Source organism: Chroicocephalus ridibundus, chromosome 4 (genome assembly GCF_963924245.1).
Source record: "Chroicocephalus ridibundus chromosome 4, bChrRid1.1, whole genome shotgun sequence".
Taxonomy (NCBI): domain Eukaryota; kingdom Metazoa; phylum Chordata; class Aves; order Charadriiformes; family Laridae; genus Chroicocephalus; species Chroicocephalus ridibundus.
Genome location: NC_086287.1, coordinates 76,450,386 through 76,476,537, shown reverse-complemented (window position 1 = coordinate 76,476,537; position 26,152 = coordinate 76,450,386). Strand labels below are relative to the sequence as shown.

At 39.4% G+C, this 26,152-nt stretch overlaps 1 protein-coding gene across 1 annotated transcript in view; it reads left to right on the top strand.

The window, feature by feature from the left end:
- MMP2 (matrix metallopeptidase 2) overlaps window positions 1-15,490 on the top strand; it is a 39,245-nt gene extending 23,755 nt beyond the window's left edge. Inside the window, exons 10-13 of the mRNA XM_063334315.1 lie at window positions 4,839-4,975; window positions 6,784-6,943; window positions 10,415-10,524; window positions 11,865-15,490. Coding sequence (XP_063190385.1) covers window positions 4,839-4,975; window positions 6,784-6,943; window positions 10,415-10,524; window positions 11,865-11,968 — 511 coding nt within the window. The 3' untranslated portion in view covers window positions 11,969-15,490. The remainder of the gene's footprint in view (window positions 1-4,838; window positions 4,976-6,783; window positions 6,944-10,414; window positions 10,525-11,864) is intronic.
- Window positions 15,491-26,152: the final 10,662 nt, after the last annotated feature.

The following is a 26,152-nucleotide window of genomic DNA, read 5'->3' as shown; positions in this document are numbered from 1 at the left end:
CAACTGCCTTCATGTCCAAAAGATTGTCTGTAACAACAGGTGAGATGATTATGCCATAAATTCACCTGTTCTTTGAGAGTCTGGAATTTTCACCTTCAGTCATTATTTTAGGCAGTTTTGTGGTGGTTTTTAGTTTCTACCCCACATTGGGATTGTGCATGCCGAGATGCTATGACAGACTGGGCTGGTGGTAGTTCTAGCTAAAATCAGGACAAGGAAGTGCCACAAACCTCACAAAAAAAAACTGTTCTCATAATATTTTATGCCCAATTTTAGAGGTTGGTGAGCAAAAATTAACCATGGTGTCAGCCCTGCTGGCTTCTGTAGCATCACAACAGGGTTGCTCAAAGGGTGAAGTGGGAGACGCATCCAAAGTTCTAAATGCTTATGCAAACCAGATATGACCCCCAAAAAATCTGTAGAGACTTACCCATCTGTAATGTTAATCACAAAATTAGCAATGAAAGAGATGCATTAGACATTCTATTGCCTGCCAAAGAAGGATTCATTCCCTGTAAAATATTTCCGGATGCCTTTTGTAGAAAACCTACACGGGTTTCAGCAACCTACAAGTAATTCAGCAACGGAAATCCCATCACTTTCAGTGAAGTAGAGCTCTGGAGGCACTGTCCTTCCTGATTGCATTTCATATAGTCTGCACTATGGGGTAAAACTTCAAACCTGATTGCAGGAAAATTTCCAAACTCAGCTTCTAAGAACACCCCTCCAAAAAAGTTGTTCATCCAAAGTTAGTGACAATAATCTCAAATGCCTCTTCCACCACGGAGACACTGTTTTAGCAAATCTTCAGTTTTAGCACAAGTTTCATTATGATCACTTGGTCCAAAGAGGATGGGTTCCCTTCCCATGTTCATAAAGATACAATTATGGAAATCTCTCAGCAAAATCTTGTGATTAAACCTTGAATCCAAAATCATTAAATAACAATATTATGTGACTCATGGCTGCTGTAATAACACATCAAGAACACTGGTGATTGGGATAGGCTCCATGTGTGCAAGGGCTCCATGGCAGAAGACACAAAAGGCATTTTTGATGCAAGAGCGGAGACATTCCTGATAAAATGAGGTGGCTGCGCAGCTGCAGCTCCCACTGTCTTTGCCAGGGCCTGTATTACCCAGCTGCTCAGCAATGAAGAGCATCTCCTGAGGAGTACGGGACTTGGCAGCACCATGGTGAGAGACACGAAAGCTCCTTTTCTCTGCCATAAATCAATGCCCAATTTGAAATCATTTATCCTCAGTTACCCTGAGCATTCTCCCAAAGCTGTTGAAGATCTGGGTCCACGTAAGTTCACTGCATGTGCTCAAATCAAACACTGTCTCCTATCAGATAGGAACACACACAAGCATCTAAAGCTGACAGAAGTATTACAACATGCCTGATCATTGCTCCAGATGTCAGAGCTGAAATTTAAAAAGGGAGCAAGAACCAACAAACAAGATCTCCCTCAAAACCCACCAATTTAAAACTTATCTGTATCTGCTGGTGGTGTGAATTCCAGCCATCTCGTAGAGATTTAAATTTTCAGGGAGAAGATATGAAGGGTTTATTACTGTGCTGCACAGTTTAACTCTACTCAACAGCTTTTCATAACAAAAAAATCATGGGCAACTGGATAATATTACAGTAAATCCTTCAGTGCATTTCCTTCCAGTTCCCACCTATGTGACACCAAGATAAAGTTGATTTGGGTTTGAAGTTTGACTTTATCACTAGCTTTGTGTTTTAGCACTGTAGAAACTGGGATTAAAAACCCCTGGTTGCAAGAACATAATGTTCCTCATTTCTATTACAGCTGCTATGGGCAAAAAGGGTTCATTCAATATGTCTGTGGGGACACCTGTGATACCTTTTGTACTATTCCTCTTGGCCCCGTTACTAGCAGGCTAAGATTACTTGCAATCCTAATGGCAAGAAATAGCCCTTTCTTGGCCACAGAATGGCCCCACGGCACCATCAGATCAGGCTCACAGAAAGCCAGTATCGGGCCCTCCCAGCAACAAGCTGCCCAGAGCCGGCCCCACCGCCCTGGCCTAACAAGCTTGACAAAACCAGTGCCCACTTTTGCTAGCACAGCCATCAGGGAGCTGAAGTGTTCACCTCAGCTTAGGGCCTCCAAAAGGAAAAAACTTTCTCACAGCAGTAAAAAGCCTTTCAAGCTCCACAGTATTCACAGCATACTGATCCTCTTCTGCTCACTTGTGGGCCTCGGTTTTCAGCCAGACCTCCACCTTCCTTCTGCTTTTGTAAACTGGCAATCACACGAGGCTTGGTTCAACCAGGAACAATTTAAAATCTATTCCTAAATCAGCAAAGCGATTTATATAATCCCAACAATACAGAAGTATTTCACATTCAGATACAGTTGGTCAGAGAACTATGCAAATACCAAAACAATCTGTTCAAACTGACTCATGCTTTATCTAACATGCAGCAAAGGCAGACAATTGTTGAATTGTTTTGCTCTGGAATGGCTTCGCCTGTCAGTCTTGCAGCTTTCCAAATATAAGGCAAGCAGCATTATGACTCACTTTAGGAATTCAAAAAACAGATGTCTATCATGTGTCGTGTGACTTTTATGATTCATGAAAATGACCGTATCATCCAACTGTCATGTTACACAGGCAAAAGGACTAAGTAGCAAAAAGGAGGTCAGATCAGATTAATTCTTTCAAAAAAGTATTTTTCCCCTCCCCCCCAAACAAAGAAAGGTGCTGCTGACCATAGAGAAGAGTTGAGCTTGTCAACTGGGCACAGAATCCTCCAAGCAACAAGTGTGCCTGAGTACAGCATTTACACCGATGCTTTTGTTCTGAAAGTGAACAAAAAATTCAAACTTCTGAAGTTTGCCAAGACATTAAAAAAGACCCACTGTTTTGGTCCCTTTACATAACTGCATGTAGCAGTAATAACAATGACAACGGAAAATTTTGATTATGTTAAAATACAATGTAAAATACTTACTGTAACGAAGTATTAAATCTGTCTGTAAATGTAATATTAAAATTTAACCTGAATGAGTTAAAACATTTAAACACGTTCAAAGTGAAATGAAAAAGCCAAAGAACTAATTTCACCATTTCCTCAATGAGTAGAAATAAAAATACCTCTTACCCAATTCAAAAACAAAAGAAAATTCAGCTTTGACAAAGTTTTCCTTTCCACAAGAAAACCTCACCATTTTAACAAGTCCCTTGAAACGTGTGCTGTAATAAAAACCCGGCATTCAAGTCTCCATTGGCTCTGGAAAGTTTGGAATTCATGCAGATAGCAATTATTAGTGCTGACTCAGCCATAAATCAGGTCCAAATTTGATTGAGAATTCTGTAACTTGGATTTTTAAAGGAGCTACTTTTATGAATGCAGTGTTAGAAAGATTTGTTATATGGATTTCCATTTCATACCATATTGGATCTGCTTTTCTGTCTAAAGAGAGATGCATGAAACAAATGTTATTACCTTTTACAGAGTTTCATATGTGTTTAAACACTGTCAAGAGCAAGAGTAATTAGCTAAATGCCTTTTAAATGAAAATTATGAGTTATGCCCAGAGATATTTTTGTACATGTTAAAAATACATATATGTATGCAAAATGAAACTAAGTTAACATAATACTATCTTAATTATTAGTACCATATATCAGGTTAAATTAATACATATTTTTAATTAAGAGAAAAAACCCAATGCACTTGCCAGTTGTACTCTTCCTCATATCAAACACTGTAATTATCATAATTCAGTATGCAGCAACTAATCATACTTGCAAATGCATTTCAAAATGTTTTATTTGTCCTAGCTAGCTCTGTGTGCAAACTTCTGTTGATAAAAATACAGCAATTTATTAAATGAATTTCGGACCGCTCCTCCAAGTTTTAGGCAAAACCAAAATTCAGTTGCAGAACCTGGGTTTCTCAAAGGTATAATTATTCTAGGTAGGAATGTGTAATGACTATTTATACTCTGCAAAAAATAAGATGCCAGTAGCACCTTGAGCTTCAGCACCATAATAATGGTGAAAGCTGTTTGACCTGAGAATTTACTAGTTATAGCTTGGTACAAGAGCAATTCCACCAGCCTGCTGATTTTGCATTTGTTCTGTTGAGGAAAAAGTTGTTCATTCTACAGAGGAGGAAATAGCAGTGCCATTTTTAATACCAAAAGCTCTCAGCACAAAGTTCTGCTGTTTAAAGATAATTACAGCTTTTTAAAGCTTAAATCAAATTATGATCCTACTTACACATAAAATAGCCAATAAATTACCCTTTGCATTTCTCTAATGAACATTTTTAGTGCTAGCAGTTTCTTTTACAGCCAAGCTCACTTCCAAGCAGTTTGATATACTGTTATTAAATTTGAACTTTTAGTCACTACAATAGTAATTGCAAGAGCAATTCACAGAATACAAATCTCTGCTTTTGTCAAATGCTCATCCATCTGCTCCATACACAACAGTGGGAGAGCTCTAATAGTTTAAATGCCTTGTAAATGAGTTTATTTGTATACTCATGGCACAGAATACATTTTGCCCTGATGCAAAAAGCAACAGGAACTCCAAAGCACTCAGTGCAAGCAATTTCACCTGCAGTCCAGCATGCAGCCTATTGTGCAACTGTTTTAGCAACATGGTCCTAAATGAGTGATTTGGCTTTTCAGTCACTGTAGGAAAACAGTTACAAGTGTCTGTTGCAGCTAATGTGTGTGTGTGCATGTGTGTATATGCACGCTTATGCAGCCTTTGCCAGAAACGATGAGAAACAGATGTGCTGGTGAATTAGTTCATTGTAAATCTCATACAATTTTCTGTTCTGCTTAGATTCATGTGGAGGACTGTAAACCCCCGAGGAAAACCCACAGGTCCTCTTCTTGTTGCTACGTTCTGGCCTGATCTGCCAGAGAAAATTGATGCTGTCTACGAGGCCCCTCAGGATGAGAAGGCTATATTTTTTTCAGGTACTGGTTTTAAGTTTCAAAATATAAGTAGCCATTTGCGTAAGTGTTGCATTCAGGCTGGGTTTCCTCTGAGTTGTAAGGGGGCCAGGGAATGGCCCACCTAACAGCCAGTATAGCTAGTGGGTACGGGTGACAGGTCTCAAGCATCCCATGCTGAGGATTTTAGGACAAAGACGGGAGCTATCTGAAAGACTCTGAACAGCCTCCATTACAACAAAGGGGAGCTATAAGCACCTAGAAAGATACATTCAACAGTAAGCAAGACTAAACAAGAGTCATTATTTAAAACAAAAAACAACTACATTGGGAGCTCTTTTTCATCAGCCACTGATCTGTTTTTCTTCCGTTTCTTCTCATGTTAAGCTATTGCCTCTGTACATGTTGCTTGAGAAGATTAGACCTTCCTCCCCCGCAAAGCTTTTCCTTGTCTCCTCCTCTTTTGCAAAAGACTGACTTCCACACTGCATTCCAAGTGTCTGCCTTGGTGGCTCATCAGGCAGAGGATACAGGCGGCCATGCGAGCTGCTTCCATGGGAGAGGAGGACAACAGGAAGCCTTCCTCTGTCCCTCCTAAGTCACACATATGGCTCAGCTGTACTGGCCCAATTAGCAGAGCTGGGAGGCTGTTCTCAGCATGAAAAACTGAGCCAGCAAAACTGGGCTCCAATATCTACTAAAAACATGACTAAACATCTCCAATCATGTAAAAACCATATGGCCGATGCTGCTGTACATTTTCTGTACAGCAGGGAAAAAGTAATGATAATCTATTCCGTGTGTCTCAAAGCCCATTTGCTTTAGTCTACATGGAGGGGAAAAATAAAAAAAAAAACTTTAAAAAGTTTATTTTAGCCAAGCCAAAACACTTTAAATATTGCATATACTATATATAATCCTATTACATCTACAACTCTCTCCCTCTCTTTGTAATTTCCAGAAAAAATGCAACTAACCTGCTTTTTAAAAAAATAAATAAAAACTATCAAACAAAGATTCCTTTGAAAGTTGCCTGTAACCCAGCTATCTTAAAATACTTGTACTGAGACCTACACTTTGTTCCTAAACGGTGAATTAGTAACTTCTCAGGAACTCAAACGCTACACTTTACACTTTTCTCATATTAGTATTTGACTGACTTTCTTTCCCACTAGCACAGAATCAAAGAAATGTCCTTTCATGAATGAATCTTTCCATGGTTTTCAGTGAGGGTATTTACTAGGTAAATCATAATTCCATGTAGAGAATGCAGAATACTAGTACATCTTCCACTGGCACAGATTTGGAGAGACATTAGAAAATGTCATACGACAAAAGACAATAGAAACAGGAGCTCTGGGCAAGAACTTCCTGTTAATCACTACCAAAAAAAAAAAAAAAATCACTCAGCAAAACAAATGGAAGGTGAACATGAGCTTCTGCATTTGACCTCCTGGTGCCCGTGCCTGGTTTCAGACCAATTTCATAATACAAAAACTTATCGATATTAACTACTTGTTTTAACATAACCCCAACTGTACTAAGACAGTGTCTACCTCAAAGATGAGACAGCTGAGAGCAGAGGAAACAAGAGCACACTGAGGTGATGTCTTTTGCTGAGAGACAAGCAACACTTAAGAGGCAAAAGCAGAAACTGTAATCACAGTACACCTGCACTCTCATCTAGTGCTTCACAGATGGTATAATACTAGAAAGACTAGCAGTACAGTTAGTGTAATAAAAAGCCGTGTAACAAAGCATAAAAGAAGAAATACTCCTCTGTATCTGATTAATACACGGTGTTTGTTTGCTTTGTTTTCTCCCCTGCCTAGGAAATGAGTACTGGGTTTATTCAGCCAGTAACTTGGACAGGGGCTATCCAAAGAAACTCACCAACCTGGGACTACCCCCTGATGTGCAACGTGTTGATGCAGCTTTTAACTGGGACAGAAACAAGAGGACATACATTTTTGCTGGAGACAGATACTGGAAGTAAGATGCATTGAAGTGGTGGTGGGATGCTGTTAGCCGAGCTGTGTCTCTAGGGTTGAATGCGCACTGAGGCAGGAACCAAACACAGGGGTTTCCTCCTTTAAGAATACAAAATTCGCGCTGACAGCAGTGGTGAGCTGGGATGCTGAACCAGGGATGCATCTAGGAAAGTGCTTCAGTACAGCAGCAGGAAACTAGCACGTATTTGAGAAAACAGCTTGCAAGGGAAGAGGCTATCTGGGAGTCTCTGTCAGGCTGCACACCACTAACAACCCATCCCTCAGCCTCTACGTACCAGCAACTGCCCCACATCAGTCTCAGGCTCTTAAGAGGGGCAAGCTGTCCCCACTGCCAGCTCACAGCTGCTGGGAAAAAACCCTGAAAGGAATTCCTTAAAAACAGGCTGATCTCCAATTGCTTGAAGCCAAAGACTGAGCAGATTGCCTTTGAAATTCTTTCACCAAGCCATCAGGTTTGGGGGCACTGGATGTAAAAGAAACAGCAGTGTGACTAGCAAAGCACACTGGGGATGACTCTAAATCCTTTCAGCAGCTGATGTACCAGTCACTAACACATTTGCTTTACTAATAGAGTTGGCACTGGGGAGATCTGAACAGACCATGAGAAGTGTATCTGTTAGTACTTTGGGAAAAATCTTAGCTTCAATTCATTTTGACAGTCTCTACAATCCTTTTCGTGTTTCCAGTACATGCCCAGAGAAGTTTTTGTTGCAAAGAACACCAACAAATAAGAGTATTCCACAAATGTGTGTAACTCTGTATTTGCACTGAGGTTCTGTTCGAAAGACTGTATGAGAAGCAAAATATGATGCAACATAAGCAACCAAACCCAGGTGACCTGCTACCACAGTCTGTCCAGGAAAGATCTTGGGACTCTTAGATTAGGAAGGAATGCCCTTAAAATGTCTCAATTTTCTCAAGACTATTACTGTGGTAGAAATAAATATTGCACCTGATGAAGAGTCTACTACTTGTATTTAATAGAAATTCATTATCATATCTGTCAGGAAGATCTGACACAAAAGATTATCCTAAAAAACAGACACGCTTTGGTGCTTTGAGGAACATTGCGAGTTACCTCTGTGCTGCCTATCAGAATGGCATGAGAGCAAACCAGAGACACTGACTCCTGCTTTCACCATCAGAGGTCTCTTCCAGGAACAGGAGTTGAAGTCAGGAATGCAGACATTAAACAACAGGCTGGAAGCCAAACCATTCATTAACTCACAATTTAGAGGAAAGTTAAACATCAGAAACACCCACCAGAAATCTCAAAGATTCTCCAAGCTATAAGGCTCCCTTCTGAGAGATGCTCTATATAAAATATCAAAGGAGGTGTCAGTATAATTGAGTCCATTTTATGTGAACATTAATTTCATGTTATGATCAAACCAGATGAGTGTCTTTTTTATATCCTAATGGCTGTGGATTCCTGTAAGTAAATAAAATACCCTTTCACAATTGCCATTTGATCATAACTTACTTTCAATTACTTTGAGGACAGTACTCTTCTCCATTATCTGGAGGGAAAAAAACCAAAGAACTTAAAGAATGTTATTAATTTTTCAATGTCATTTTGTACGGACCATCTTAAATATTTGCAAGTAGTTCTAATACAGCCATCTGCAATACTTCAGATTCCTACCAAAACCTACAGACTATGAGTTAGCAAAAAGCTGCTTGTCTCCTCTGTACCAATGATTGTTTTGATTAACTGTACTCCAGGGCCTCCAAGTAATTCATCACTCTAATCACAGACAGTATTTCTATCAAAGTACCTTATCAATTGCAGTCACCGCAGAATGCATAATTGATTGTTAAGAAATCAAAATAAGCTTAAGTGATTTCTATCTGTGTAAAGAAGAAAGCAAGCAGTTGACAAATATTTCAGAAAAAAAGGCATCTCTGTTTAACACAGACGCTATAACCCTTAAGTATGCAGCTGTTATGTTATACAAGGACTCTGCCACATGGAATCAAAATAGTTACATACCACAGTCTTTCCGCTGCCATTATCACACTTACTTTAAATGGATTTTTTGGAAGTCTTCTCCTCTCCCTCTTTCCAGCCTCAAACTATTTTAGTGTTGTTATAACAAGATTGTTAAACAAAACAAAGTTTTGTGAGGGAGAGGAAGAGGAGCTGGCTCAGATTCCACAGCTGAAGCTACACAGCAAGGTACTAGATTTTCTTTAAATATCCAAGGAAAAAATAAGAAGTAATTTAAATTAATCATTTTAATTGGTTTTGACCGTTTGTACTGGTGTAACTTTGGATATAATCCAAGTAGTTCCATACAGCAATGAGGGAAAGGTAACCTGAGATACATACAGATACAGAGAAATGGAATCAAGAACGTAAATGCTTCCCTCCCTCCAGTACTAGTCAAAGATGACCTGTCTGAAGCCCACTGCTCCTGAAGAGGTGCTGCCAGGGGGACTGAGACCTCACATGCATTGGAAGCCCTCTTCAAACTGTCTCCCATGTCACTGCTTCTCAGGACATCTCCACTCCTCCTGCTCAGCACTGACTCCCATTTATAAATCAGAAAAATGGGGAAACCAAGCCACAGTCTTGCTCCTTCCATCTTCACTCACAAGGACCTTGCATCCCTGGGACGTTTATTCCCTATATATGGAAAGGGAGATCCCGGATTACTTGTTTGTGGGAGAGTAAAACTGGCTTTGCACAAATCTGTCTTTGCATACTACAGTGGAAAGCAGACAGAGTAAAAGAGACAACTGATGATCCTCAGGTGTGCATACAGGCAGATGCACTCTCATCTGAAGGACGCTGCAAACTACATCTGACTTCCATGGAATTAGGTGGATTTACATCAGCTCAGTTTTTTCTCTTTAAAGCATAGGCTGTGAAAGCCATTGTGATTGGGGGTTTGGTTTTTTTCCCCCAAAAAGAAAAGCATATATTTTTAACTTGGCATTTATCTGTTGATCATCACTAAGTGAGAGACAGGACTGTGTGAAAATAATAGGGTTTTTTAATGAAATGTTAGGGAAAGTAATTAGTCATTTAATAGCAATCCATCAGTTACACGGACTACAAGCATATTTCAAATAAGATTTTTAAAAGATAGCCATTCCACATTAAAATCTGCTATCTTCAGATGATAGCTGCTGCCTGAAAAAAGTTACCTTTCCTAGAATTATGTTTGGAATTTTAAAGCCTCATTTCTGAAAAGGGTTTTGCTTAGAAAGTGTATTTTTAATTCCGCAAGAATTGCATTTCCAAAAGGAAAGACGTAAAATTTCACAGGGTTTTAATGGAGTCAGGGAATAATTATGATGACATAGAGACATTGTTACAGTCTCAGTTATTATATTTCTGTTTAGTTGTTTTATATAGTCACATTTGCTGAGGACTCCCTGAAAAATTATATTAAATTTTAGCATTAAATACAGCTTTGTATTGCAAGGATATAATTTTCTTCAGGTACAATGAAGAAAAGAAGAAAATGGAGCTTGCATCCCCTAAATTCATTGCTGACTCTTGGAATGGAGTTCCAGATAACCTCGATGCTGTCCTGGGTCTTGCTGACAGTGGTAAGCTGTAATTCTGACCTAAGTCACTCATGAGCTCTCCTTATTTGTCTGCTGTGAAACTTACTGTACCGGACACTTGAATTTCTTGTGGTCCATGAGTAGAAGCTAAATTCCCATTCAGCTTTGCAAACCACTGGTTCAAACAAACTTTTTTTGTCTCTCTATTTTCCCACTAAGTATCGGTTGCTAAATACCCTACTAATCACAGTTTAAACTTTTTTAAATGAAACATTTAGCAAATATGACCTCTCATGAATATTTTTATCCAAGCATGTAATAATAATAGTTATGCTAATCTCCATTTTCATGAAGCTCATTTAATTTCAGTCTGTTACTACACTTTATCATTTACTTCCTTGATGCTGAACACTTTGCAAAGCTTAACAAAGCAAGAAACAGCTTTTATTAGCATCTTCCCCCTTTTCTTCCTTGTTTTTTTATTATATTTTTTTTAAAAGGCAAAAAAGGATATATACTGTCTTGCGTAACTGTCTTGAAGCATCTTATTGCTTTCCATTGCTATGTTACACAGGTCTATACACATCAGACGGGACACGGTGGAAAGTAATCCATGAGGCAGTCACTTTTATGTCAAGGTGTCCCTGATGCTCAGATCTCGGTTCATGTTGGTTTTCCAATTTGGGCATGGGGAAAATTAGCTCTGTGAAGAATTGCCTTTCTAGTGTAGTCTGAGACATACTAAAGCAACTCCTGCCACCCAATGTCTGATGCACAGGATGTCCTAAGAGCAAAAGGCAGGACTGGGCCAGTCCCTGTGGCTTGGAAATTTCCCAACTTCTCGACAGCTCCATAGGTTCCTCAGTACCAGCATGCAGTCACAACATCATTTCAGCATCATCCTGCTCTAACACAGTCAGAACTTGAGTACGATAATCCCCTTGATCACAGGCACAAATAGGTTGTATTTTTCCCTTTTTTTTAACCTCCTATCAACTGCAGCTGAAAGCCTGGCCCATGGTTTTAAGTAGCCTCATATTTTGCAGAGATATGTGTAAATGCCTGGAAGCACCACTGATATCACATGAGTCTCGACTCGATTACATTTTCAACATCTATTCTGCCAGCAAATATTTCTTCCCAGAAAATTCTGGCTCACAAAATGGTAACTTGACTTCAGGCTCCATTTAACAAGACCTTTCTTCTCCAGGATAGGAATTTTTATGTATTTTTAAAATAAATCTTTTTTTATTGTGTATAAATATTTTGGGAAAAGAGTCTTCCAGGTCATTAAGCTTCATGAAATCAAACACACAAAAAAAGCTTTGATTGAGAATTACGTGCTCCATAATCTGAGTGTGCTTTTATATTTACCTTCACAGGATACACCTACTTTTTCAAAGATCAGTACTATCTACAAATGGAAGACAAGAGTTTGAAGATTGTTAAAATTGGCAAGATAAATTCTGACTGGTTGGGTTGCTGAACTGTATGAGATATTAATAACCAAATATTTACTTTTTTGTTATATGCCTTATCTGTAATTAGAAATAGATCTGAATGCTAATTACTGGACCAGTCTGGTACTGGCACCAAAACATTAAGTACCAGTACTGTACACATCAGATAATTTAAGAGTGTTTGCCTCCTCAGTATACAAAAGATGTTTACGTATATATTCTGGTACGATTTTTCAGTTTTCATGCTAGTCATAGTAATAGAATATCCATCATTCTTTATTCCCCTGGTGCTTAAACAAAGCATCGAAACCATTGGAGACTGGATCATGCCCCCATGTTATACACACCCCAAAAAGGCTCAAATGAGATGTACCAGCAGTGCACTTTGATTTTTTTTTTTTAAATACAACTCTGTTATAAATAGATGGTTTGTCTTGTGTTTTTCACCCTTTTTTGCAAGTTTGATCATTACTTCCATTTATTTACATAATAATACAGAAAGACTGTCAAAGGCACAGGTTGCCTCAGGATTTGATTTGTGTTGATGCATGATGGAATCATGGCAAGAAACTGTGTTAAAGTATTGTTTTAAAGTACTTTTTATTTTAATACCTTAGTTAAATTTAGCAATTTGCTTCATGCACTTTGTTACTACTATATAACTTGTTTATATGGACGGAATGACTCGGATTTTTGAAGTCAATGCGTTATACATAAAAGTCAAGTATTATTGTTTAACTTGTTTTATTTTTCTGTTCTTTATAATATTGGGGTTTTGTTCAGTTAGGTTTTTTGCTTATGCAATGGGCAACAGAAAATGTTCTTTTCACAATCTGATGGAACGTTTCTCATTAAAAAAATAAAACAGAAAAGAACGTCCCACACATGAAGTGCCAACAACAGAAATAAAAATCAAATTACACTGTCAACACTTCTCATGGCCAGGTTTCCTTCTATCATTTGAAATTAGCAATTCAATAGCATGTTACAGTGAAATACCTGACAAAGGAAAGACAATATTACCCCAGTATATAACTGCATACTAGATTGATTTAGAAACCTAGATTACTTTCTCTGTTAGCTCTACGATGTGAGTGCAGCAATTTACATTAAAGAGATTATATGGTCCCACGCCTCCGCAAAGCCCACTGCCTTCTCAGAACAGTTTACACACCTGTCTGTTACCCACCCTCTTTCTCCTCATCAGCAGGTTACTTCATCACAAGCTAGACAGGAAGAGTCAGCACAGACACAGCGGTATATCTATCCTATAGGGAAAGTACGCTTGAGAAAGGGAGACGTAAAACCTTACTCCTGCCCTTGAGATCAGACACCATTTGGCCAAGGATCTTACCTAGCTTCATGAACATGAAATGCTTTGTGATACTCAATGGACTGCATCATGCAAGTAGTCAACCCAGATCCTTCTCAATACATCTCTCACATTTAGTCCACAATTCATAGAACCGGCTAGTAACCAACAAATACCTGAACTAACGATCAACTGGTTTCTTCTCATGTCCTCTACAACTTCAAGTTTACACTCAGTGCTTTCCTGTTCTAAGCAGAATTTTTTCACTATGGTATTCTGAAAAGATACTACTTCCAAAGTGGCTGCATTTGCCAACTGACCAGATTGCATTGCACACTATCCAGATATAACTCCCACTTTGAGAAGCTCTTGATTACTACAGATGATTCTCACCTGGAAGAACCAGTACTATTTTCACCTATGCCAAAAGAAAAGATGGCTATCTCCTTCTGAGCATCCTCATTCTCTTCAGAAATCATTAATCACCTTCCCAATTAGTCCTGCACCAGAGTCAACAAAATAAGGCAAAAAGTAGCTTCAATTGCAAAGTGTTAGTGTTCTAGTTTTTACAGACAACCGGCAACCTTCTCAGGATTGCAGGATCTGTTGAGCCATGTATGGTCTGTCCTGACCATAAACATCTTCCTATACTAGTGTTGGAAATATTCTAGTTGAAAATATTCTGTAGCTTTAATGACTGCCAGGAGCTCCTTTTGAGTGTTGCAATGATTTCTCCCTGGAGAATTTAAGCTCTTACTGTTTTAAGCATCCACAATAATCATCCTGTCAAGATTTTTATGTTCTCATGCCAACACTGCCCCAAACTGCATGCTCCAGCATCTGTATTTAATATGAAGAAGGGGTTTGAAACATAGATATACTAGAGGAACATTTGCAATGTGCTTTTTCAGCTCTGAACTTGCTAAATCACATTTCTACTGATGACTGAAATAGTTTCCTTTTCGTCTACAACTTACGTATAAGTTTTGCAACATTGGCAAATCTACCAGCTTACCTTCTGTAATAATAACACCATAATCCTACAAAACTCCACACATCTGGTGGGTTTAAGGAGTTCTGCTCAGCTTCTTGTTTTGTTCTTGCCTGTGTAAATCCATTCTCCAATGACTACATTACTGGCAGAAAAACAGAAATAAATTTTCTATCCTTAAACCAACTCACACTTCTTAGGGTTCAGTTTCAGAAGCTTATCAGAGATCAATTGTAAACACATGTGTTTCTGCTCATGAACTGTACCATCTGCCAGGGTATCACCCTATATATATCAGATGAGCTGGAGGAGTAAATTGAACCTTCTCATTAACCTTTCACATTTGACCTGTGAAATACCGAAAGTCACAAAATGTGTCCTGAAAAGGTTTTTGGGTCCAATTCCACTTGCTGGCAGCCACTTTTAAATCTCACTGTTGGAACCCAGAAACAACCTGCTCCACTTTCAGGATATCACCTAGTCATGATAACGGGCAAGAAACTTAAAAGTTACTTTCATGCATTTTCGACAGTTAGGGATGCTTTCCTTTTTCCTATGGCCAAAACTCAAGAAATTGTACATCCCCTCAATGATTTTGTACCTCTGCTTTCCTGTTTGTAATGAGTTAACCAGGAGATGGAAAGCCCTTGCCCGAGCAGCACTGCAGCGCTGCCATGTCCCGTGCCAATGTGTCCCACTGACTTGCTTCCCTGTTTGACTTAGGATCTGCCCCAACACTGTGGACTTTTCTGGTGAATGGGCTGGCTGAACCAGATTACCCTCCCCAGGCCTGCTCTTTTCACCTTTCTTGGGCACTGTGAGACTGCCCGTGTCATGAAGCCCCTGCCCTTGCCTTTCCTGTCCTCAACACATTTCTCCTAAGACACTTTCAGAACTGAATCAAGATTTTTACCTACCTTTTTACGGAGGAAGAAACAAAGGCCAAAAGCACAAGTATTTATCTCAAAGCCATATAAAACCCAGCACCAAACTCTATTAAACCCTTACCTAACTTCTTCTATAGTTTTATTAAACTGAAGTCAGGTTCACTTAGGACGTTTTGGTGTCAGGGTACAGTTGCACAAATGATGCACAGGGGCTTGTCGCAACGTGGATAGAGCTCAGACACTTTTGCTCCTTGAGCCAAAGGGAATTTTCTATCAGTTATGAGCAGGATAGGCTGGATGCACCCAGCAGGGCAGTTCCAGTCCAATGGAGTAAAGGGCAGTGGTTTAGTAACTGCTCTGTCACAATACATAAAAGGCAGCCAAGTTTATAATGAAATGCAACAGTTCAAATACTTAATAGACATAGCAGCCTGAACTGAGAATCATGCTTAACAGTTTCTGTCTCACTAACACTGTGTATTTATTAAAAATACATTTTCTTCCTGCTATTTTCTCATGATTTTACAAAACAGCAGTTACCCAGAAATTTAAGCAATTGACTGTAACTGTGCTGTTCTTTAAATCAGGAGGAAGAATGTCCTTTGGGCACATTTTGGACAAATTATTTCTATTTACAAACCCAGACACGCATGCTTTCAGCAGCATAGACTAGCTGAATGAACATTCTTCTGCTTTTGGAAGAGATGAATCCAACAAATGAGCAGGCATTGGGCTCTGTGGGATCGCTACAAATGCAGAGATTTATACCTGCAAGGGGAAACAGTAAATGTAAAATGCTTGTAAGTACTAAGGTATTTCAGCATAGGGAACTGTAGAAAGGACAAAACCATAAAACTGGAACAAACCACCCAAAACAACAACAAAACCAACAACTCTGAGACTTTGGTCAGAGAAATAGCAGAGTCAGGCAGAACTGGAGGTGTCTCAAAGCTGCCAGCAAGGTTTGTGCATACCGAGCCTATCCGAGTCGCACACTGGCCTTGAAATACATCCCCTTCCAGCATTGCCTTTCAAAACAGAAGCGAGAGCAAAATGGCATCTTAGGGTAAATTGTCCAGTTCTGAGATTTACACTTGCACACAAACAGCCATGATTTCTCACACAACTCACCAGGAAGCTTGCTACATGGCTTCCCCTCACCCTGACTGCAATAGCAAGTCTTTACCTGCAGAAATAAATGGGCTCAAATTTTTCAGGTGTATGATATTCAGTATGAGCAAGACAATTCAACAACATTCATCCATTCTCACCACTACACTAAAAATGTTTTATTATAAAATCTCCAATTAGCCTTTTATTAATTGTGAGAAACATCAAGAAACCCTGTTATTGTCTCAGAACTTTGTAATCTAATGGAGAAAGAAAAGACATGAACCATTGCCTAGAAAATAACAGGATCTGAAAAAATTAGTAGTAAAAAAAATAAACCTACCTACCAGGCTAACAAAAGAAGTGAGGTGTGCTTTTTTTTTTTCCTGTGGTTTTGTTCATTTGTTTTGCATTTTTTATGTCTTCAGATCAAGAGTGCCTGCTTTTTTGGAGAATATCTTTCACTCAGACATATTATCTCTGGTGTTAATACAGCATCTTTGGGAAAAAAATCCTGACCTGAACCAAGTGAACCAATGACCTCTTCTAGCCTTGGACTGCCTTAGGCTATGAAATGAATTTATATAATTTTAAGATGTATATACAATAGTTTTTTTTAAATTCTGTATTAAATATATCTGCACATGTACACGCATATACATACACAAAGAAATAGCTTATGGCTATATTACAATTGCCTGAATGCTAATCAACCTTAACCTGCTTAGGACATCACACCAGTTTTTCCCTTCTCCATAAAATACTCCACATTCTGAGCAAGGGTCAATACAGTAAGATAAAAGTACAAGTATTCAGTCTGCACAGGTGTTCTTTGTTGGTAGCACTAGTGGAGGTAAGAGTCAAGAATTTCAAAATAATCAGTAGTTTATTGGTTTTATTGCTCAAACAATAAGTAATTTCTCCACAGCTGCTGTAGCTGAATAAGTGACCATTCAACAGGTCACAGCAGCTTTTACCGTCACTACAAGGCTGGCTAGCCTAACCAACGCTGGGAGGGCTGTATCCACACTGCCTGCTGATAGAATCTCTGAATCTTTCTTTCACCTCTTTTTGCAAATCCCCAAACTCCTAGTATACTTCTAAACTTCAGCTTCAGCCAGCTTCACCATGTTCATGCTCAGACTCTACCAGACAACCAACAAGCCTCTCTGAAAAAGGGTGGTAAGAACAAAAGGCCTCACGTCACTACAGGTCTGCAATTCCCTCGCTAACCCTGCTGCAGCCTCTCTGCACAATGAACCAGAGGGTGACAAAACAGAAAACCGCTGAGCTTTCAGCTGTCTGTTACTGCCCAGTGCTTTCCTCTGGGACTTCTCAGAACTTCTCTCCAGTGACTAACTTGGTCTGCTGTTAAGAATTTGCTAGCATTGCCAAAATAAACTTAAAATTGTAAGAGCATAATTGTTTTAATTTACATTAGCCTGGAGCTTGGCAGTCTGTCTCTGGAGTTGTTTGGAGGTGGTCTCCCCTTCCTAAAAGACAGGAATTCATAATATTAAGTGGGCTTGTTTTTTGGGTCTCTAACCACAGCTATAACCTTGGACAGCCTTATTCTGTCTTCCCTATGCCCATTACAACAGTCATAATACCGCTGCCAAAAGGGCTGAAGCTAGAAAGCAGTTTCTCATTCTGCAGTTTCATGCCAGGCAATGACGAAGACCCAGCACCTCCACTGCACAAAGTTTCTAATCATCACTAGCCAAGGAATTAGGAAATTCAGCCACAGGTCTCCCATTCAGTGTCACATCACACAGTTAGTTAAGCCACAGAGACATTATTTCTTCTGTGGTTGCACTTATAATAGACAATTCTGGACGCCGTCTCTCTCCATTGCTCTCCTTTTCAAGTCCCTTAATCTGACTTCGGCGGAATCCCACCGCAGTGGAGTTCACTGCCACAGGACGGCAGCTGACTATTGCATCAGGCAAACCAAGCTGAACCCAAGAGGCAAGTCTTGAATGCAAAAGGAAGACAATCAGTCTGCTCTCTCTCTGTGGTCAATGCACTAACTGTTGAACCTAGTCCTCTAAAGAGAGAGCCATTTCTCACTATTTGAAGACTTGACAAGGCTCATTAAATTCTTGCATTTTCATGCTTTCCTTTTCCATTAAGAAACATGTACTTTTCAAGGCCACTAACAATTCTCTTGTTCAACAGCTCCAAAGTATGAAGTAGGAGGACCTTTTCTGTTGTTTCCCATGCGGTCAAAGAGGCTTCTATTTACGTCCCTTTAAAATCCTCATTTGTAGGACTTTGTAGGACTCTTTTTTTTTTTTTTTTGGTGAATAATACCTTTCATCCATTCTTAAATTTAGACACCTTCCTATGTAGCACTCAGTCCTTTATCTCTTATAGCACCAATTATGCGTACAATTATGGCTTGATTCTGTGTTCAAATAGGCAAATTGCAGTTCCTCTCACTTTCATGTAGTATTTTTGAATCTAGGAACATTCTAAAGCTAAAAAGGAATACGTTTCCAACCCAAAAGGCAGGGCACCTGCCTAATGGATCTTCAGCTTTCAGGTTTTGCTTTGGCTTTTGCTTCAAGGAAGTCCTTTGAGGAAATGCAAAATATATAAAAGTACTCGTGGCCTTTACAGATTTTGTTTTGGTCTCAGTGCACTTTTATCACTTCTTTACTCTTTTGTTCTTTCAGCTTTATTTCTTACATAAGCAACTAGACACTGGGACCAAAAAACAAAATTGTTAGTGAGGAGTCAGCCATTACCTGTAAATCATCAGCTCAAACCCACTCTAGGAAACAACACCATGTCACCTTCACATATTTTTGTCTACGTACACTCTTTATTTTTGCATGCAAATTCTGTACTAGGGACAGAAAAATTCAGAAATATCAAACAGGAGAAGCTGAAAGCAGATTCTGTGCTTGATTTGCTGTATTAATTTAGTAAAACTGTGAGCTTAAATAGAGCTTTTCCATTGAAATGTCAGCGCCCCCTTAGCTGTTAATATGTCTGCTACACAGACACTCCTTTTCTGCTTTTGATTTTGAGTTCAGAATAAGGGAGTTTCATCTATATGTGTTCAAACCAGAGAGGCCACATAAGAATGTTAATGCCAACTATTTTATTACAAATTTATCCTAATAAATATGTGTAGTTATTTATGTATATTTATATTTGCATACAATACTGTATACCTGCATTAAGCAGAAGTTTACAGCTGAGAGTGGATGTTTGGTATGCGATGTATGGCAAACTGACAGCAAGATGTGTCCCTATGTCAGAGGTCCTAATGTCTAAAATAAGGCAAAAAGTGCGGCAGTAACTGGAGAAATGAGGTAGAATAGGGCAAGATATTTACTTTATCTAGATCTCTCAGAAAATCTGTTACAGACATAAGAAATCAATAGCACATCAGGATTTAGGTCATGTTTTCTAAAATATATAGGAGCCAAAAAATTGCAGATGAGCCTAATCTAGACCAAGGTAACCATCTCCTGCTTAACCTCATGCAGCATTTTTAAGAAGGCTCAGCAGGTGTCTAGCCATGTCATTTGGCTGTGTTGTTTTTGTCAAGTTTTATACATAATCACACACGCTGAGGTTGCATTAATCAGAAGACTTCAAAACAAGGTTACTTTACATCCTTTTTAAAACTATTTTCTCTTCAGGGTAAACCGTTGCTTATCACCATAGGGTCATGCTCTCAGCAAGTACTCTTCACTTTCTCTATTTATAAACACAGCCCATCTTGCCATGTGGCAAACATGCTTTTCTGAAATATAACCAAGAATTTAATTTAAAAAATTTAGCAAATCGAAACCCTAAGAATTTACAAAATCCTTATATGAAGCTGCAAACAAATGACATTTTTAAAGAAGTGACAACTCCAGAGCTTCACATTTCCTGTTCAGGATCTGAATCTGTATTTCTTCTTTACGCAGGAATCCCCACTGACTTTTACATGTAAGAATGTAGTGAAGAGCTGAATCACCATTCCCAATGTTTTGGATCGAAGTGTGCACACTTCCAAACAAAGATGACAACATTAGGCGCAAGCAGATTTTAGCAGGGAAATGCAGAAGAAAATCTCAAATTTAAAGCAGTATAAACATTTCATCATATGCCCCTTGTCTGGTATCTCTCCAATCATAGACAACTATGCACTCGCACACCAACCCAATTTGAAAGACACTCGCAGATGGCATTCTTACCAAGTTACCTTCAGTACAATAAATACAATTGATTTTTCCACTGTGTTAGCAATTCTTCACATTAAATTATTGAAAGCCGTGCTCACCAATACATCCAGAAAGCTATTAAATATCGATTTCTTATAATGCTATGATATCTTTAGCCTCCCATGAAATAAACGCTGCAGTGGATTTTAGCCTGTTGAAAGCTTTCAGCATGCTACAGCTAGCATTCAAACCATGCAAAAGGACTTCATCTGTTTTCACAAGATATTACAATAGGAAACGCAACTAGACAGGCAGGGTAAAACTGTGCAGGAAAACTCTTGTCCAGACAAAGTGGGAAGCTTGCCTGGCCAATCTGACATCTCTTTGTGGTCGTGTCTGTACCATTATTTTTCCAACTGCTAGCTCCTTACTTGACACCCTTCACTAAAGGCCACAGTAAGAGAAGTTCTGGGCAGAAGTTTTTACGATCATGCAGTACTAACCTCCCACAACATAAAATAAACATTGTTTTCCCTCACTGAGGCCAAGTTTTCGATGAAGATAGGTCCCTGCATTTGGGACTGTATGTCAGAAATCTAGTTTTCTGGACAAAAAAAACCCAAACCAAAACACAAAACCATTTAAAAAAAAAAAAAAAGACAAGAAAAGCAAAAAGCAACACTGGCTGCAAAGGTGGCTCAGAAAACTTGCCAAGGAAGCCTCCGTAGGCTGATGATCACAAAGGCCTGAGCATTGAGGGTTCCCCAAGCTGCGTATAGGGCAAGGATTTCATCCTGGTAGCTTTGCTGCTTTCACAGAGAAGTAGGAAACCCACCATTTTTGAGAAAAGGATTCCATACACTTGTTCCTGACTCTCCCTAAGAGAATGATGGCACTGTGCCACCATCCTTCCAAGCCACGCAGATGCCTGCAAGGAAGCTTAGAGTTACGGTACACCTAGTACCCGAGACTGCCTTGGTCCAGCCATGGCCTCCACTAGACTTGACCAGGGAGAACCACACAATGGGCAATCCCAAGAAAGAAAAGCTGTGTAACTAAATCTACTGCTGGACCACCATCAGAAAAGCACCTTTAAAACCAGCTGAGCATGACTGCTGACTGGTACCGCGCAATTAACTTTCCCAATGGAGAGCGTTTCTCCTGTGACCCTCTTGGAAAGCTTAGAAATATGAACATCCCAGTATCCTTTGCACAAGTGTGACAAAATACACTGGAGACGCAGTGCTACAGACAGCACTAAATAAAAACTATTTGCACACACTAAATGAGTTTGGAGAACTTTTTTGCACTAATTGACAGAATGCGTGACTCCAGCGTTTAAGCCTGTATTCAATTAGGGGGAAGATCCCATAACTAGATTCAGGAATGTGAAGAGTTCCTGAAAACACAGGAAAGAATACTCCTAAAATTGAAAGCTGTGTGGATTCTAAAACCTCACAGGGCCTCTGTGTGTGAAAAATGAAAATATTTCTTTTTAAATAATTCTAGTCCTGGAAAAGTTCTGCTCCATAAATCCTAGCCATGCAAAACTGGATGTGGTCTCTGAAAATTAAAACTAACATCATAATAAATATTGCTAAAATATATTATGTTTCTTGTGCACACTGGCAGCTTTTAGCGTTCCTGAGAAAACTGTGTCTATTCAAAGGCTGTTACATACAGGCAATGAAGTCCTGAATTCATGGCAAATTTTTCTTTTATGAAATTGAAGTGGTCTAGAGACAAGGGAACACATTCTTTCTCACCTTTTAAAACTTTACAGGTAAATACCAAGCCTAATTCACCTTCCTCATCTCTCTCTGGAATATTTTATTCCTCCTCATTAGTATTTGACTCACTGCTGGCAAAGGAACCTGAAGGGCTTAAGAACACACATGTTACAACATCCATTTAGGTGCTCACTTTTGAAATTAACTTCAGCTTTTTTTTATGTGTTGAACTGGCCCTGGTTTCTGTACTTAAAAAATTAAAGATAATGATTCAACACTTTGTCTGTAAGTGTACCATGAATCCTAACTAAATACTTTGCTATGTAAGTGCAAAGATCTCTCAAAGCCATAAAAGAATCCAGACTCCCAGCTCCATATCCCTTCCTCAGCACAATACAGCCCCACAGGAGAACCACCTTTCCACATTTCCTAATCAAAACTTTATGAGAAAAGAGGCCCTCTTGGGTTTCACACTCATTGTGGGAATACAGTCTAGTTTTTCAAAAGTGAAAAATCACCCAAAGTGGACCAATGGGAAATGCATTGTTGTTTTCAAGTATATCTGGAATGCCATGATTAGCAAACTATTCAGAATTTCTATTGCATTTTCTCATTGAGGAGATACGTCAGTAAAATTAACTGCAGCAGGTAAAGAAATAGCTCCTAGAAACAAAAAAGCTGTTTTAATACCTGTTTCTTCACAGAAGAGGTAGCTCCCTTGCTTGCCAATGCTAAAATTCTTAAGAATCATATTTAAATAATGGAGCACGACCTGGAGCTGCTGTAGACACCAACCACATGGCACACTGTGAAAATGCCAAAAGAGCCTCTGCAGAAATTACAGTGGAAATAATATAACTAAAGTTCACAGGACTTAGACAGTCCTACTTTCTCCTAAGTTTGGAAATAGGCTGCAGCCTCACTAGACGCCTACGTACAATCCCAAGGTAGGCAGCTTATTCAGAAGGGCATTTATGAAATATGGATGTAAACTAGAAGTGTTCCTGAAGTTCAAGGAGAGAAAAGCCTCTGCAGTGCCAAGGAGTGGCTTTACAATAATTGATGGGTTTAGAGCAAACTGAGGGAGAGTTATTGCAGTTGACACAGCATTGCTTCTAGTTTGATTTTATTTCTGGAGTCAGCAAACAGGCTGTCATACACAAACATTTGAAAAGAAAGAGTGATTCTGAAATACTTCACTTTAGGCAAGGTTTTCAGATAAACTAGACTTCTGAGTCCGGTAACCGGACAAACAATGCCACTTGCAGGCTAAAATGAATCACTGCACCATCCACCCTATGGAAATCACTCAGTGAGAATTAATGAAAAGCGCCTTCATCAAGTCCAAACCCACTCCTCCCCCACAGCAAAATCATGGCCCCAGAACAAGCCTGTGTACCAAAGGCAGCACGGGAAATAGCTGTATCCCTCAGCCCTCGATGCAGAGTAAGAGACTGCCAAGCAGGAGGCTTGCAGGATTTTGTTCTCTTTGTGTCTGTTATTTTGGGGTAATACCAAGCTATTCAGAAAGATTAAGGGGTATTTAAACATCAAAAGGAAAGCATATTTTGTTGGGAATAAGTGTGAAAATGTATTTACAGAGGCATTTCTTTAAAGAGAGGGAGAACCGTTGTACTATCTTACATGACTGTCATATATACTCCGCTACATATAATCTGTACTTATTTAGGGGAAGCTTTTTGCTTGACTTTGCCTGTCCCTCCCTCCTCCCCATGTCCCTCAGGCTCTGCATTTTAGTGACCATCCCTTCCAGCCAATGGAGGAAAGTCATCCAAAGCCGCACAGCTTTCTGCCAGGAGAGGGTGGGGAGCGATTGAGACGGGTTCAAGGCATTTCCTCATTGTAGGAGGTAAGTCCCCCACAGCAATTCCTGCCAGTCTGAAGAGCAAAGATCATCTTTATAGCAGCACAGTGTGCTGCCAGTAAAGCTCTGCTCTGGCCCACGTCTCAGCAGGATCTCAGCCATGCACTATTTATATTCCAACCCATTATCTGTATTTTTTCTAGACATGCACATTGTTAATTTCTTTGTTCTTTAAACTGATACCACCTGAATGTAATTTTAACTGGTCACCTTACTGCAATTCTCTAGTATAATTCAACACATGAAAGTGTTTATTTAACTCTAGAATTCCCTTTGCAAAGTCATTTTTTAGAGATTTTTGGCATGTGGCTAGCATGCCAACTTCTCAGCCTGGAGACCGGGAAATTAGGCAGGCCTTGCCTCCACAAATAAAAGGTATGGCCCAACTATGGCACCACAGTGAAAATATAGTCTGAAATATCTTGATAATTGAGTAGATACAGTGAGAAATCCTGCTAATTAGGATTGATGATTGCTGCATTCTCACATCCCCAACACATGTCTTTGGAGAATGACAGAGAAGGAAGGGCAGTGCGATCCAGTCTCGGATTAACAATGAAACTACAGAGTTGATGGCCAATAACTTCCCAGGATTAACCAAAACATATAGAGTCCGTAAGTGAGGATGACCACAGGTAAAGAGCAAGGCAAGTGGTAGAGTAAATGGATACCTGAGATAAGCAGCCCCATGGTTCCTCTCCACAGAGATTATGGCTCTGTTTCACGCTTGGGAAGCCAGCACTGGTTTCATCTCCCCCATGTCGCCCCACCCTGTACATCACTCACTGTCGGATCCTCAGGGGCAGCAACATAAAGCTACGCTGTGAGTCTAAAAATTATTCTTCTCGACCAAACAGCTTTCACAGCTGCTACCGCACTTAGGCAGATACCAAACCTTCAAACATCACGGAAATATTAACAAAGTATTGACAGTGTAAAATAAATATTCAAGCAGTTCAAAGCTCTGAGATAAACTACCTTGTCATTAGAGGGGCAAAGCAGAGGTCTTCCTTCTGCTATGATTTGCAAGGGGATGGGGGGGATCACCAGAAGAGGAATAATCATAGACAAGGTAGCAGATAAATTATTACTACAGACAGAACTACTGAATTCCACTCCAGCACTTGGGCATGTTTCACACAACTATGGAGAGTTACCAGGATATAAAATCAATTCAAAACATAGACCATGCTCCTGGCAGGCTCTTTACTGCAGCAGATGTTTGTCAATAAACAGAAATTTAACTGTGCCTCGATGGCATTTCATTATCTGGAGCTGAAGAATACCACTAAATACTTCACATTTATATAGATTAATCTATTCTCCCTTACTGTCTAATATCCATCACGATGTAATCTATATTGGCAAAACCTCCCCATTTCCTTGATGGGATGGGTGCATACTATTAACATGACCAGCTTTTATCTGTAACACAATACTGGTGGCTATTCACAAACACACTTTTAGTTTATGAAAATGCAAGATTCTCTTATTTATTAGGGGAAAAAACATTGACCTGGAATTAAACACAACAGCATTGCATTATGAATAAAATAGAGATGTTCTTTTCTTCCTTCCTATTTGCATGGCACTGAAACAACTTCACGATGACTTTGGGACAGAGAGGGTTAAAGTGAAGGCCCCCTCCTCCCCTCCCAAAGTGCTTTAGAACAGTAGATACCCATTTCAACATAGATGTGGTACATAGAATTGTGATTGTGCGTATGCTCAGTATTGCTTTTTTAGCTTTTACTCTTGAAGGAACATTGTGATAATTTAGCCTGATCTCCTTAAATGTCCTCTCAAATTTCAGCCACTGATTACCACATCTATCACAGTCACTTTTAGATAGGCAACAACCCTTGATTTAAAGTCTATAAACAACCGAAAATTTACCACATCGAATGACTGTCTTTTTAAGTAGTTCTGTTTCCACAATGCCATGAATGACAGCTTATTTTTCATCCAACATGAAGGATATGAGGAAACCACAGGACAAGACTGGGTTCCAAATCATCCGGTTTACAAACTATGTGCAAACATACAAACCCTGGTAGCTGAGTGTCTATCCAAAGCCCTGTATCAGACCTTCAGAGCCCAAGAATTACACTGTCTATGCATGTGCACAA